At 29.4% G+C, this 15,116-nt stretch overlaps 1 protein-coding gene across 5 annotated transcripts in view; it reads right to left on the bottom strand.

The window, feature by feature from the left end:
- The window catches only part of LOC148237899 (band 4.1-like protein 4A), a 264,159-nt gene that overhangs the window by 56,195 nt on the left and 192,848 nt on the right, over positions 1–15,116 (bottom strand). For all 5 annotated transcript variants that reach the window (XM_088181479.1, XM_088181483.1, XM_088181481.1 and 2 more), the window contains exon 5: positions 9,341–9,438. In XM_088181479.1, coding sequence (XP_088037605.1) covers positions 9,341–9,438 — 98 coding nt within the window. The remainder of the gene's footprint in view (positions 1–9,340; positions 9,439–15,116) is intronic.

Below are 15,116 nucleotides of genomic sequence, written 5' to 3'. Positions count from 1 at the left end.
TTACAATATTTTAAAAACTAAATCTTACTATTAAAAACACATATTTTAAGCAATTTGCGATTGCTGCTAAAATACATAATAGATTCGGATAGCTAAAATATGCTAATATATACGTATAAATTACGCTTTCTTATTTTTTTAAGCTCACTTAAATTTTGTTTTCTGGCTCGCCGAGGCTAAAATATTTCCGATCTGACCTACAAAAAAAGTTTACCGACCCCTGCTATAGACTCATTGACTTAAATGCTTGATTCCAACATTGTCTTGCTGTTTGTATAAGAGCAAAAATTAAGTGTACTATTACTCTCTGCTCCACTATCACTCTACATATATTTAGTTGTTTATTCTTTAGAGATATTAATAGCAAACGTTAGTGAAATGTCATGATCATGTAAATAAGGAAATATTAATAACCTGGCTACCGATTCGTCAACCCGAAAACGAAAACATGCAGGTATCGTGGATACGAATTAGCCCTGCCGTTTTGCAACCCCATAAATGTTCTCGAATTATAATAATATTCAATATGAGCTTCCGCTCGAGTCTTTTGTTTTTCCACGGCTAGGGGTGGATGATGTTAACATAAATTTTCAATTTATTTTCCGCTTTCCAAGTTTCAGGGGTTGGGGCTGAAGTATAGAATGTGCGCACCCTAACGAAATAAAACTTTCATGTATCAAATATTGGGGATAATTAAGGTGGTCCTTTGATGTCCCGTTGAATTTGGGTGGAGGGTGGCGGTGATGCGGTTGTAAAGTCACGTTGTTATCGGCGTGTGTGGTCCTAATAAACCACAAAGCGTTCTACTTATACGGGGTGAGCTAATATATATTAAAATATTTATAAGAAAAATTCCCTTTCATTACCCGGGAGTTACAATATAATTAAATATTTTATAATACGTAAGGAATGAAATATTTAAAATATAAAGATGTGGGCGTTTCTTCCAACTGTACAATTTGTTATTAATTTAGAGGTCATATTTATGTTCACTTTGAATAAACATAAATACAAATTAAAAGTAAGGTCCCATACAATATTTTTACAACAATAAAAGAGAGATCCATGACCAAACAATTGCGTTAATAATTTGAAATACTGCACGGACTACCTTATAGCACATCACTCACAAGTATTGCCAGAAATACTAATCTTTGCTTGGAAAGGATGCGCGTTAGACAAAACATTATACTCTGTGCATAATATTATTGCTATTCTACTCCATGAATACAGATCAACGAAGTGGACCATTTTTATTTTATGGCGAGAACACATTTCGTGGGTGTTTCCAAAAAGCGATGCATTTGACTGCGAAAATTCTTATATGCGATTTGTCAGAGCTGTCTCGAATTACCATTATAAAATATGTGACTTTTGGTCATAGAGTAGAAACACGGAATTACAGCAGCAAAGACGAGCAGAGACGAGTCAAGAGACCACATTGACACGAGAGTCATCGGCAGATCGTCTAGAAAATATCGCGAAAATCCCAGCTACTCCATAAAAATTAGAGCCGTCAATAATACAACGCGACTCGCCATCAAAAATTCTCCGATTTTGACCTGTCATTTCAACTTTACCGCCTGATAGCGGCATCTACATTTCTATCTATATATGTGGTGATCTATATAGGTGTACAAAATAAATATCAGTACCATTTTTATTTTAAGGCGTGAACACATTTCGTGGATAAATGCAAGAAGCGATGCAATTGGCTCGCAAACATCCTTATCTGCGAATTGCTAGAGCTGTAGTAATCAAAAAGGCAGATAGAGTAAAAAATATTTGACTTTAATGTAAAATAGCTATTCCAAATAAAATAAAATAATCAATAATCACATTGTAATATTTTTTCAAACCAATATTAAAAAATTATGGTTAAATAGCAGTTAAAATAAATACAACTCTGTTGAAAATAATGAATTGTTTCTTTAAAATTTTTGTGGTAATGCTTATTCAATTCTCATTAAAAAGTTTTATATAATATATACAACTTGCAGCCTTTTTCATAAACATATACATAGATTTATTATGTTGTTAGATAATATGTATATAAATCCAAATAAATATTTTTATTATATTAAAATTATTATTAAATCAATAAATCAGAAGTACTACTATAAATTATTTGGTTAAAAGAGAAAGAGTGTGCCACATAGTAATAAAATTAATTAAAAATGTTTTATTATTGTAAAAAAATACTACCGCTTTATAATACATAAAATGTATATGATAACGGTTTCTAAATTAAACGAACGAGTATTATAATTAACAATGCTGGAGTATCAGTTGAAAGGAAGTTGTAAAATTATATTGAGGTTATATTAAATTTTACTATGTGTATCAAAATGTTAGCTGTATTTGAGTATCTATAATTAAGTCAGTTTGATTAGTAGTATACATGAATATAAATATATTTTAAACAATATACTGAATACTAATGAAAAAATATTTACACAAGTTGTATAATCAGATAAAATATAATCAGACGCTTTATATCAATCTTCAAATGTAATTTCGATCTGTCTGCGATTTAATTGAAAAAGATGATGACTGACATGTCTGCCGAGCGGTTGACCAATAAACTATACACAAAAACAGCTACGTATGTCGGAAATAACGTTTTATATATGTTTTTCTCTTCTAATAACATCCTCCTGGCGTTCTTTTATCTTTCATCACTCAATAGCCTTGTATCAATCCCGTTAGTAGATCAAAAGTTATTTATTCAATATAATATATCTTACAACATAATAAAGCTTGTTATTTTTTCGCTTTCATCGGTATATTCTGAATATTGTATTATATACCAAATAAATGGTAAACTGAACGCCGCCAATTAATTGATCCGAAAGATCAATCAATAAATAGCGACGCTTACAAAACGGAAAGTTAATTATCGAGTGTTTGCTTTCGGAGCGGGCGCGACCATAAACGTCGATTGCTCTCAAATAAAAAAACAATAATGAGATGTTTCACTATCCGAGTATCATCTAAAACAGCCTTCGGCATCGGTCTGGAGAAATCAAATCGCCATTACGTTAACAGATCAATCTGGAGAAGAAAAAAACAGCCCACACTAGCGGCGATACAAGTTGAATTTAAAACATAAAATAAAAATGGTGTTACTAGTCTAATATATTAGTAGAAAACATATGAGAATAACTTGTAAATAATGTAACACAAACGTAGTTATTTAAAAAAAATTAGACATTTTAATTTTTTGTATTTTTAAAATTTAAAAATATTAAAAATAAAATGGATATGTTATTTTATGTTGGACCAAAACTACAGCTGAATCATTATGTGATGTATTTTGTCAACATGTATTATATTATTTCTGTTGCCAATATCATATTTTAAGGACATGCATGACATGACTAAATTTTTTTAATGTAAATAAATAAATTTCTTATTAAATTTGTTCACAAATTCGTGAAACAGAGCAACATTTTTCTTCGAATAAAATCTTTTTCGATTAAAAATATGCTTAAATTGAGAGAGCTAAATATTTTGTGAAAAAATATTTTTCATACCATACAGTTGAAGCTCTTAACTCTAAGGTACGTAATGAACTCCTTATACCGTGTAAAACTAACTGGAATCCAGCATGGTAGTTTACTCGAACCGTTACTCTTTATTCCATATACTAAAGACATTCCTATTTAAAAAATATACTAACCTATCAATGTACGCTAACGATATTACGGTCTTAAATGAATTGCAGTAGACTTACATTTTTTACAAAACCTATATAGTTATTTAATTAAATGGAAAATTAAAGCAATATTTTTTCAATTCCCCTTCACAGCTGAGCGTCAAATACCTGGGTATATATATGAAGTATAAGCTTGAATATATCAAACATATTACGGAGCTCTGCTGTAGAAAGGACTTGTTGCCATTGCGGCCCTAAACCGATATATAAATATATATTGAAGTTATTCGAAATAGAGCAAAATAATTAATATAAATTAAGTTATTCAAAATAAAGCGATATAAATAATATAATAAATACACATTTTTAAAGTAGATTTTGAAAACTATTATTTAAAGAACGTTGTCATAATCATACTAAGAAATACTATAAAAATATTACGCGAGACCATATAAACACACTAATCTCCAGAATCGGTGACTACAAGACCATACTTAAATTTAAGTATAAACATAAAATGGTTAAGCACATCTTACTTTAAGGCATAAATTTAATTTGCAGCAGCTCTAGGGGTCTCTAGTTAATTATATATAATAGTTATAAAGGGTCTTAGCTTAAATTTTTAAATAATTAATTCAATTATTTTGTAAAAAGTTCTTTTTAATTTAACAAAAAAATATTTTATCTTATTATATTACTATTAATTTCATTTCTTTTTCTATATATTTTTTTATAAATAAATAGAGCATATCTCCTAAAATTTGTTAATAACTTTCATATACAAAAATACATCAATAATTAGATAGTTTGTAACTTATTATTTATGTTTTTTTAACTTGAACTAATCGAATTAATATACTATATTTCATTATTATGTATAATAATGAATGAAAATGTAAATGTAAATATATATATATTACAGTATCATTAGTTTTTCCCTATGCCTTATTTTTAAAATATCGATTTTTAAACATTACCAAAACGTTTTTAAAGAAAATGAAATAAAGAATAATATACTAACATAAATTGAAAATATTAAAATAATATAAAGCCTAGTTATATTTTTAGGTAAATTTCAGCTAAGTTCAATTGACAGCCTGTTTCAAAATAACGTCTATTTAAAAAAATACATTGTATAATAATCCATTAGAAAAATCTGATAGAATAAACGAGAGTGGTAAAAAACAAGGAAATTGAAAAAAAAAAGTTTTTTTCGAAACAGCGTCTATTTAAGACAAAAAAATCATAATTTCAAAGGAATTTTTTTTTCATTTTTTTTGTCATCTATGTGGTACATAACATAATTTTTTTTGATGCAGTACTTTCAATCAACATCAATTAAAAGTACTGCAATCCAATCGACATTCTTGTTCGAAAAATAGCCCTTGTAAATATCTCAGATAGTTTCATAGTCAATATGTTTCAAAACAGCAGCTATAAAAAAATTAAAAAATCACGACAAAAACGTGAAAATTATAATTAAAATAATATTTATGTACAAAAATTTTGAAAAAAACTTTGCCGAAAGGAATTTTTTAATTAAAAAGTAGATCAACGAGTCAATTGCTGCAAATAGTTTTTTGCTAGCGTATGTACATCTTTCTGTTACAAAGAATTCTAAAAGCTTTCCAGTTATTTGTGATGGATAAACTTTATATGCATTATTTCACTGGATTAACTTTTAATAAAAAATATAACCTTAAAAAATAACTATTTGACTATATGAAAATGTTATAAATCATAGCAACAAATATATTTTTTCCAACAGAAAATTATATTTTTCTTGAATTTTAAAGCACATAATTTTAATAGTATGCCTAAAACTGAACTATTAATAAATTAAAGTAGTTATTTTTTATATAATATTATACTTAATACATTTTATGAATTATTTTGTTTAATTAAAAGAAAAAATGTTTAAGAAATAAATCGACTTCCAAGAAACAGACAATATTTAATTTAATGGAAAGCTAGTGGTACAGCTAATTTATAAAAAATATAAATGGTACAGCAAGTACATAGCTTACATATAAATTAAAAAATAACAATGTATAATAAATCATTTAAATGATTTTTAAGAACGCTAATAAAATGACAATAAAAATTATACCATATAGAGAAAAGATGATAAATAAATAATGAAAATTCATTAAATATTTTTCTTTGTGGGAAATAAATGTAGCACTGTTCTTGTACCGCAAATGAGAAAAAAAATCATGATTGAATTTAGACATATATTAAATGTATTAAACTATTTTTATTGAACTTCTATTGATAAAACCAACATCGGAATAACAACCGATGGTGTCATGAAAGCAAACAAAACTATATTATAATATAATAGTCAATTACATCAATTAATCTTATATTTTTTTATCTGCGTTTAATATAGCTAATTTCGTGACTAAACAGATTTTAAAAGATATGTGTATTATTACTTTTATAAATACTAAGTTTCTCATTATTTATGTATGTATTATTTAAGACCCATTAATAGTCTATTTATTATAAAGTCACATAGGTAAACATAGGAGTATGTATTTAATTAGAAAATTGTGGAGCAATTTTTTATCATAATACTTAAATTTTGAAAATAAATTAAATTTTCATAAATAATGATAAATTAATTTTTCATAGAAATATGCAAAAGTATAATTTTTTATGAATGTGTTTATAAACTGAAATATGTATTAGAATAAATTATTTTAACTTTGCGGATTAAAAATTATTTAACCTTGAAAATATTTTCATCTTTTTCTTTGCTTTAAATTTATTTTTGCAATAAGAAACAAGATTGCGAGTAATAAATTATAAGTTTATAAAATTCGCTATGAAATTGCTTACACACATACATACACAGCGTCGCTTAATGTATGTACAAACAAAGGGGTAATCCCGATACGGACGAGGGTTAAAATAACCCCTATTGTTTCCGCGATCGTTGCCATTGTGCCACTCTTAACCCGTTGAACCATACAATTGAAGAAGTTAACACGCATAACGCGAGATCTCTCGCTACGTTTCTCGTATATTGTGTGCCGTTGGGATTACAATGCGTTATTGGATTTGCTCTGGATTGCCACAATAAACACAATCGGCGCCGGTTATCGGCGTTAAATGCATCGCAGTAATTGATCTGCGTTTGGTCCTTTGCGATAGGATCTCGCGTTGTGTATCCTGCCGTATTAGTACGTTGTGTATCCTGCCGTATTAGTACTCGAACAGTGCGTGTGGTCCGCGGCATTTGAGATAAGGCATGGAATACTAATTTTATGGAGGTACACTCCGATACTGTTGATGTTTTATTTATTCGGATTCCATTGGTTCTATATAAAATAGTAAGCTGAGCTAAAAATAATATTTTATTAGAACTCGACAGTAAAATAGTATATACTATACCATCTTTCTATTTTAAATACTATCTTTGATATATCAATCTAGTCTGCTACTATTATAATTTACACTCACACAATACATACATCGTTTAATTTTCCATTTCAACCGACTAAAGTACGAGCAATTGCAGACAAGACGTTTATTGGCTCGCCCGTCGAGGAAAATTCGCTTTCCTGGCGTCGGAAAATCTCTCCGGAAAATTGTTTACATTTTTCACGTGCTTTCTCGCAGACGATTGATGTACGAAACTCGTACGTTTGTCAAATTGCATGACAAATAATATTTTGCTTGGACGTCGTGCTCGAATTTAAGCGGTTTATTAGTTAACATTATATGCAGCGTCAGAGCAATAATCATAATACATTAAATTGTATGATCTGATTTAACTTTTAGTATAAATCCTAAATCAACGAAGTACTTAAACGTACTCCAACGAAAGCTTAAGTATATGTTTGAAAACGTGTATGCTTGTAATAAGCCATATTATGATAAATAGCAGAGAGAATGTATTTTGAAGGCTTAAGATAACAATGCGGAGTTTCCTTATTGTGCACTGTAGATAAGTTCAAAGAGATCCAAAACACCGAAATTTATACATCATACTACTTATGAAGATAAAAAGTCTATTTATAATATATTGAATAAATTAAGGCGTATGTTTCGTTTGATGTATTAGTAACAATGTATTTTTGCAATCGATTACGAATGTTTAATAAACAAGACCAAAAATGTAATATATAAATTATTTTATTGATTAAGATCAAAACGTGGGACGAATAACTTGTTATAGTGATGCATACATGCTGGTTATGACTATATTAAATATGAAATATTACAATGGGCTGATGAAAACAGTGGTGCTCAAATTTTTTATGTCCAATCTAATTTTAATAAATAGTTGAATAAGACATTAATAATAATTAATTAAAGGACGGGGAAAGGAAACATTATTTTTTCGGATCCTGTAGCAAGCATATGAATAGATGATATACAATTTAATAATTATATTATATTGGAGAAAAGAGTTTTAGGGTTATTCAGAGGTTCAGACATCCTAAAGGGTAACTCCGAAATATGATTTAAATTTTTATTAAATCTTATATTTATTGTGTGATTTCTAATTGTAACTAGTTCCACAACTAACAAGATATGCTAAAGAAATTAAGATAGTGTTTTAATATTTGACAGGCATTTTATTTAAAAAATACTGAATAAAATAATTATCTGATTAAAAATCACTGTAAAAAATATTTAAAACCTTCGCTACCGTAAGTTTATATGTAACTCAGCTCAGGTATCTATAATAATTTATAGTAGTAGTTAACCAGAACTTAAAAAATACTATATAAACATTTTCACTTCAATATTATCTCAACATATATTTTTTTTAAATATCAGTTGAAAGTAAAATAGGTACCCAACAATTTCGAACTGCGCAGATAGAATATCTTAAAGTTAAAATAAATTTGCGACCCGTTCGTTTAATAATATATTTGTGCTAATGTATCATATATTTGCTGATATTAGTTGTAATAAATTTAGTTTTTATTTAAGTATAAATTAACAGGTTTAATCATCCCTGATATAATATATAAGATAAATGTATTCAAAAATTCTATTTGAATATTCATAAACACAGATTTCATAACAAATTAAATGAAGGTTATTATTGTTTTAATTTCATTATAATACTGTGTTTATTATTTTAAAAAGCTTCCAATAATATTATTGTAAATTTATACCATCTCTTAGTATTATTGTATAAAGGGGTTCGTTCAGTAATTTTTAAAATCCCTTTGTTGTGCATTCAAACATATATATATACAGCCGTTATCCGCATTATTCAGAAAGCCTGCGGGATTCGAACGGTTGCCGTTTAAGTGATAGGGGTACGGACAAATTAATCGCCCAGACGGAAATAGTTTTGGCATGCATCACCCAAAAGCTGTACAGCCCTGAAACTATTTTGGCAAAGATAAAGGTAGCAAGTTGTTGGCGAGCAACGCAACTTTGAGAATCCGCCCTCGAGGGCCTCCGATATCACGTGTAATAATATCAAGGATGAAAAATTGCGGTTTGTCATCTCTTTTATCCAGGATAAAACGGCAGAATTTTTCATCGCGATAAAAATATCTTGGGAGGTCGCGAAAATTTAATTAATACTCGCGCCCGTCGTGTGTAGCGATATTTCAGCGAGACAAAAGGAATCCGTGTTGTGCGTACACGAATGTTTGTGTTTCTCAAATGTGCGTAGATTGAATTAAATTATTAAATATTTTTACTTACATTGGAGAACGTAGGCGGCGAGCTGTGGTGCGAGATCGGGAGGAACAGGAAGTCTCCCTCGAGCTACGTCTTGTCGCACTTGCAGGAACACTTGATATCTGCGAAAGATGTGACGGAAGTATTAGTAAAATATCATAAAATATTCTGGAAATTATTATTTAATGAAACATTGTACGCTTTATAATTTTATATAAAAATATATACTCATAGACGTGTTAAGACTCAAACAAATCTTTGTTTTATACACTGAAATATTTTTTTGCATGGCATGTTAACACTTTATAGGCCGATGACTATAATATGCGTCATTGCAAAATTATTGTTAATAGCCGCATATGCTTCATTCAATATTTACATATATTTATTGTCATCAACATTTTTTAATAATTAGGATAGAATTAATGAAAGAGTTGATATACTTTTTTTAATTAAAAACAGTAGTCAGTCATGCACACAATTTTCAGCGACATGTGCCCTAGAAATTATTGCTAAAATTAGCAAGACAATTTATATATTAGTTGCTCGCCTCATTTTCCTTCGCTAGTATATAAAAAATTGTATTTATTATTGTTAAACACTATTCCCTAATAAACTTAATATTACAAGGTAATTCGCCTAACTACAGGTATAGTTCTTTTAAGCCACTATACCATTTGGGTAATGATTTGTTACAGTATCTTATATTATATTATTTAATATTAAATTATAATATTTTATCGTATATTTTATGTTTACGTAGATTAAAAATCCTTAGTTTTATTGAAGATTTTATATATTCCCCGCAGGTTAATAACTTTTCTGTAACGGCTTCAGTTTATTAACACAATAAATACGTCGACGATCAGAGCCGTTAAAAATAAACATAACAAGAATTCTTTATCGGGTTGAAGATAAATAAAACAACTCGAGTCTTGTAATAATAAATATTTAAAAATTATAAAATTCAACATTATTATTTAATGCCAATAGTTATAAATTAATAATAAAACATATACTTAAATATTTATTTTCATTGAAATACAAACATAGAAATGTTTTTAAAGTAGAGGAATTGTATATGTTGATTTTAAATTAAGCATTTTAAGAGATAAACAATTATCTAACAATATGTAATTGTTTACCTCTTAAAATAATTACCGAACTATTTATGGGAAAAGATATATTTATTAATATATATTTTTTAGCATGTAAAGTTTATTTCTACCATAATACTAATGTATTTTTTTTATTAAAATTAAATTATGAAATGTATCACAAATATCAAAAACAATACATAGAATAATATAACCAAAATATCATGAAATATATAGAAATAAAATAATTCGTACCGGACCAGCTTTTCGTAGTGACATTAAATAAATTAATGTGCAATTATAGATTATTTAGGTGCTGGATAACGACAGCTATAGGCGAGTCGACTAACGCTAACGTCCCGGCTCTAACGGGCATTAAAAGAGGACGCGAACGTGACTCTCGAAGACGTTCTGCAACCTAAAACTGAAATTCTTCGAGAAAAGTCAAATTGTCAATATCATCCTTTTGTCGGCGATAGTCGACCACACGCTAGAGTTCACCGATCATAGTATGGGAGAGCGAGGGATAGATTAAAGTTAAAACCCAAACCCTTGAGGGGTCGTCCGAGGTAGGGGCCGAGACACTACTAGTGACGAACAAAGCATAGCAAAGCAACGCAACCAGGGCCAAAGGGCTCTACCCCGAGCGGAACCGAGGGCCAAGGCTCCTCGAAGATCAGGGGGAGAGTGGTGTTGTGACAAGGATGATAGCAATGCATGCAGTGCGAAGCAATGCAGGCCAGCACATCTCCCCGTGCGTTCGGGAGAAATACTAATGTAACGGGGGGTGGGTTCCGCTCATCCGGCCCTCACAAGCTGGGTGCCCGCCCGTAGGGTTGGACGCGTAGGGCCCAAGTACTATTAATAAATTAGAGTACGAAATAAATGAACATAACAAAAAAGCACTTGTATTAATATAAACAAAATCCACAAAAGCCAAATAATGTGTAATAAATATGTTAAATAAATTAACAAAATTTAAAAATGGAAAAATGTTAAAATAAATGAATAAATCATACTAATACAAAAAAGTAGTAAAATAAATTTAAGCAATAAAACGCTTATAATCGCTGTTTTTTTCTCTCTATAATTAACTAAAAATGCAATATAAAATAATATTAAATAAATGACAATAAAAATAATTAGGGAAAAATACGTAAAATTAACTCACTCTCAGGTGTATACTAACAAATTAATAAATGGGTATAATTTAACTCACTGCACGAAGTATTAAGAGCAGACGGTTGACGGAAGCACATTTCGTAAAAGAATTAAAATCAGGAAAAAATGACAAAAAAAAAGAAAAGCAAAAATACGCTATAAAGGAGAAGCAAAAATGACTTCGTAAGCTTTCAAAATTAAATCATGAAATAAATCAGGCTCGGAAAAACATTTGCTCTATAACTTCTCATAGCCATATTTAAGATCTGATCGCTCAGTTTCTTTGATGGTTAATTTGAAGTACAAAAAGAAGGAAACGACCGCAAAATAGAACGGAAATATTGCGAGAAACCCTCGGAAATATTTTGTAAATAAAGTTTTTTATCGTTGCTCATCAGCAGCGCGATTAGTTCTTACAGAACGCTTAGGATCGTTAATAATTTCGTCTTGGCAACTTTTGTAATAACTGTGATAGCAAGATATCAATCAAATACTTAACGCGCGCTCTGTAATAATGATTATGTATTATTACTTAAAATATTTATTACAAAACATTTACAGAAAATTACGAGCTCCAATGATATGATCTAATAACACGTTTTATGTATAGCTTTTATTACGCATAACAAGAAAAATCTCGGGAAATGGATATTGAATCCAAAATGTCTACATTAATAATTTATTTGGATTTTTTCTGTACTTTCTCATTTATATCACATCAGTTGTAATGCATTGTAATATTATTATAACATCATATGCAATAAAGAAAAACAATCTTAAAATAGCTATTTAAAAATTAGCTCTTGCAAACCATTAATTATAGGTAAGTTAATATAATGATTAAATGAGTCAATTATAAATTTATAATACAATATATTGAATATTTTATAAAATAGATCTTGAGAAACACTTTAAAGTAATATAAATCAATTCGTTTCTGTGTGACTACAAATCAATTAATAATTAATTTACTGGGAATTAATTGGTATTCAATGTAATCAATATAGCTGTAGATTGTAGTTAAATGATTTTCATTGAGCCGTATCATAAATATTGTGAAAGATTCTAAGAGACTCCCTGGCGCCTAAGGCATTAAGACCAGATACATCTGGATTTTTTTGTTTTTTAACAAGATTTGAGGGTATCGGAAGCAGAAGAAGAAGAATAAGAAAGATGCTTAGTGATTGAGGAGTCGTGAAACTCGAAGACGAAATAGATTTGTCACGGCTCATAGCTCGAGCCCCCGGGGCTCTGACGGGCTGCTTCCGTCACATGAAAAACTGACACCACTCCAGGCCATGAAAGTATGTGTTGTATATTATAGTATACATATCCAAGAGATTTGCTCTCGTTTCACGATCTTGTCTTGCACAACTGGATATAATGGACCGTGACCGATTCGCACTTTAGGGGAGTAGCTTGTTAAAGTTTTCGCTTAAGCCCACGCGAATGTGTGATGTAAAGCGAGATTGTTATGGATTGTGTAATCGATTAGTAACTTATCTATTCGCTAGATCTGAATGTGCATGTTTGTTTTTGTTATATTCTAATTTTTATTAAAAATCTTCTATTAACAATAACATATATGATTATTCACCCCGAGTATGTTCAGTTAGTATTGACTGCAAGGGTACTATTATATATAAATATATAAACATTCGATCCCTTTACGTATAACAACACAAAACCATAATTTATTTTTGTTGTTTAAAAAAGGGAACAGGATACAGATAAGTGGATATTTCAACCCTTTGCGGCCGGCCACGGACGAAGACGGAATATAAATTCGTTTTTTTTATTATTCAACCACCACCGTAAGAGCCATTAGAGCCGCGTACAGTCAGCAAACCACTTTCGATTTCGCACCAGACCTTAATCACGGTCATTATGCAATCCCCGTTTAAATGGTCATGATTAGCCCACGCTGCCGTTTGATTAGTGGACGTCGCTTAAAGGAGAAAGAAGGACATAAATTCAGATTAAACCCTCAGACGTTTTTATTCTATATTTTACTTTTGCTTTCTCTTAAGCAAACTTGCTCTGTAAAAAAGTACCCCATCTATCTATCTATCTATGTATAATAGGTAGAAAGAGGAAAATGAGGTTGGGTCGTAAGATAAACGATATAAATTCAATATTGGATATCATCCGACGCACCACATCAAAAGGGAAACGTATTTAACTTTCCGGTTTAGATTTCTCGTTATGCCTCGCTGCATCCGTGCAAATATCAATAAGATGCTCCAATTTGTTTGTGTGTTATTTATGCTATGGATATCTAACTTTTATTATATATTTTCTATAAATTAATTCTGCATCCGTTATTTTAATTAGTTAAACAAGCAATTCAATGTAAAATAAACTAACTAACTTTTTTTGACAATAAAAAATAACACGAATTATATACACACTGATTGTGATACATGTTGCATTAATGCAAAACTGAATTTAAGCATTATGTCATGATTATGAATATTTAAAGCAAAAAAAACAAAATTTTAATTACGGAAGTTACTGCAAAAATTGTAAAAAAACATTTGTTACAAAACTATTTTTTTCAAAGTAATGAATAATCAGTGTCACTAATTTTATTTAATTTTATTATTATTACAAACAGACTAGCATAACTTTAAAAATAATTAAAAATAACAGACGATCACCACCCCATATAAATTGTTCCAGCTCCTCATGGCAATCGCCGAAAATATCCTTGTGTTTGGCAAACTAGTTGAGAAAAACGTTTTTAAGCGCAGACGTTTTGAGTCCAACGGACAAGAATAAGGAACGCGATCGCGATTCGTTCGTAGTGAATTGTATCACAACACTCTTAGCAAAAACGCACTCAAATACAAATACGAATATGACCTGTACCTCTTGTAGAGATATTTAAAAACTCCTTATAACAAAAAGGTGTACATTAGACTCCCGGAGAACACGCTCCCTGAGAGCACTATCCCCTATAAAATCCGCGATTCCTTTCCGACAACACGCTCATAACGTGCATTCGATGCATTTTCTGAGTGATACGGCAGATATTATAAACTTTCTATATAAATAATAATTTTAAATACTAAATTTTTAACCGCTATTATTATTTATTTTATTTTTTTTACTTAAAAGCCATGTTTAAGAACACGAATAAAAATAATTTTAAAAGAAAAGTTACTTTCTTAGAAAGAAAAATAAATATTTTAGATCGACTAGAACATGAAGATAAAATATATGTAATTTTAAGAGAATTTAATGCATACGAATCAACGATTCGTACAATTCAACGAAACAGAAAAAATAGAGATAGAGCTATCATCGGATCTTCTAAATCCATAAAACAGGTTGCACGCTTAAATAGTAAAATAGTAACTAGAATGGAAAATTGATAACTTAAATGAATTTAAGAGGGTAAAGAAAATAACTTGAATATCAATCCATTAATTAAATATCCCTAAAAATATTTGCTAATTTAAAATTGGAAGGAGTCAATGAAAGTGATGATAAATTTAACGCTAGTTGTGGATTGCTTGACAGGTTGAAAAAAGATTTTT

The sequence above is a fragment of the Plectrocnemia conspersa genome, unplaced genomic scaffold, assembly GCF_051122295.1.
Source record: "Plectrocnemia conspersa isolate PC_06_02 unplaced genomic scaffold, ASM5112229v1 ptg000002l, whole genome shotgun sequence".
In the NCBI taxonomy this organism is placed as follows: Eukaryota; Metazoa; Arthropoda; class Insecta; order Trichoptera; family Polycentropodidae; genus Plectrocnemia; species Plectrocnemia conspersa.
This window is presented reverse-complemented; position numbering and strand designations above follow the sequence as displayed.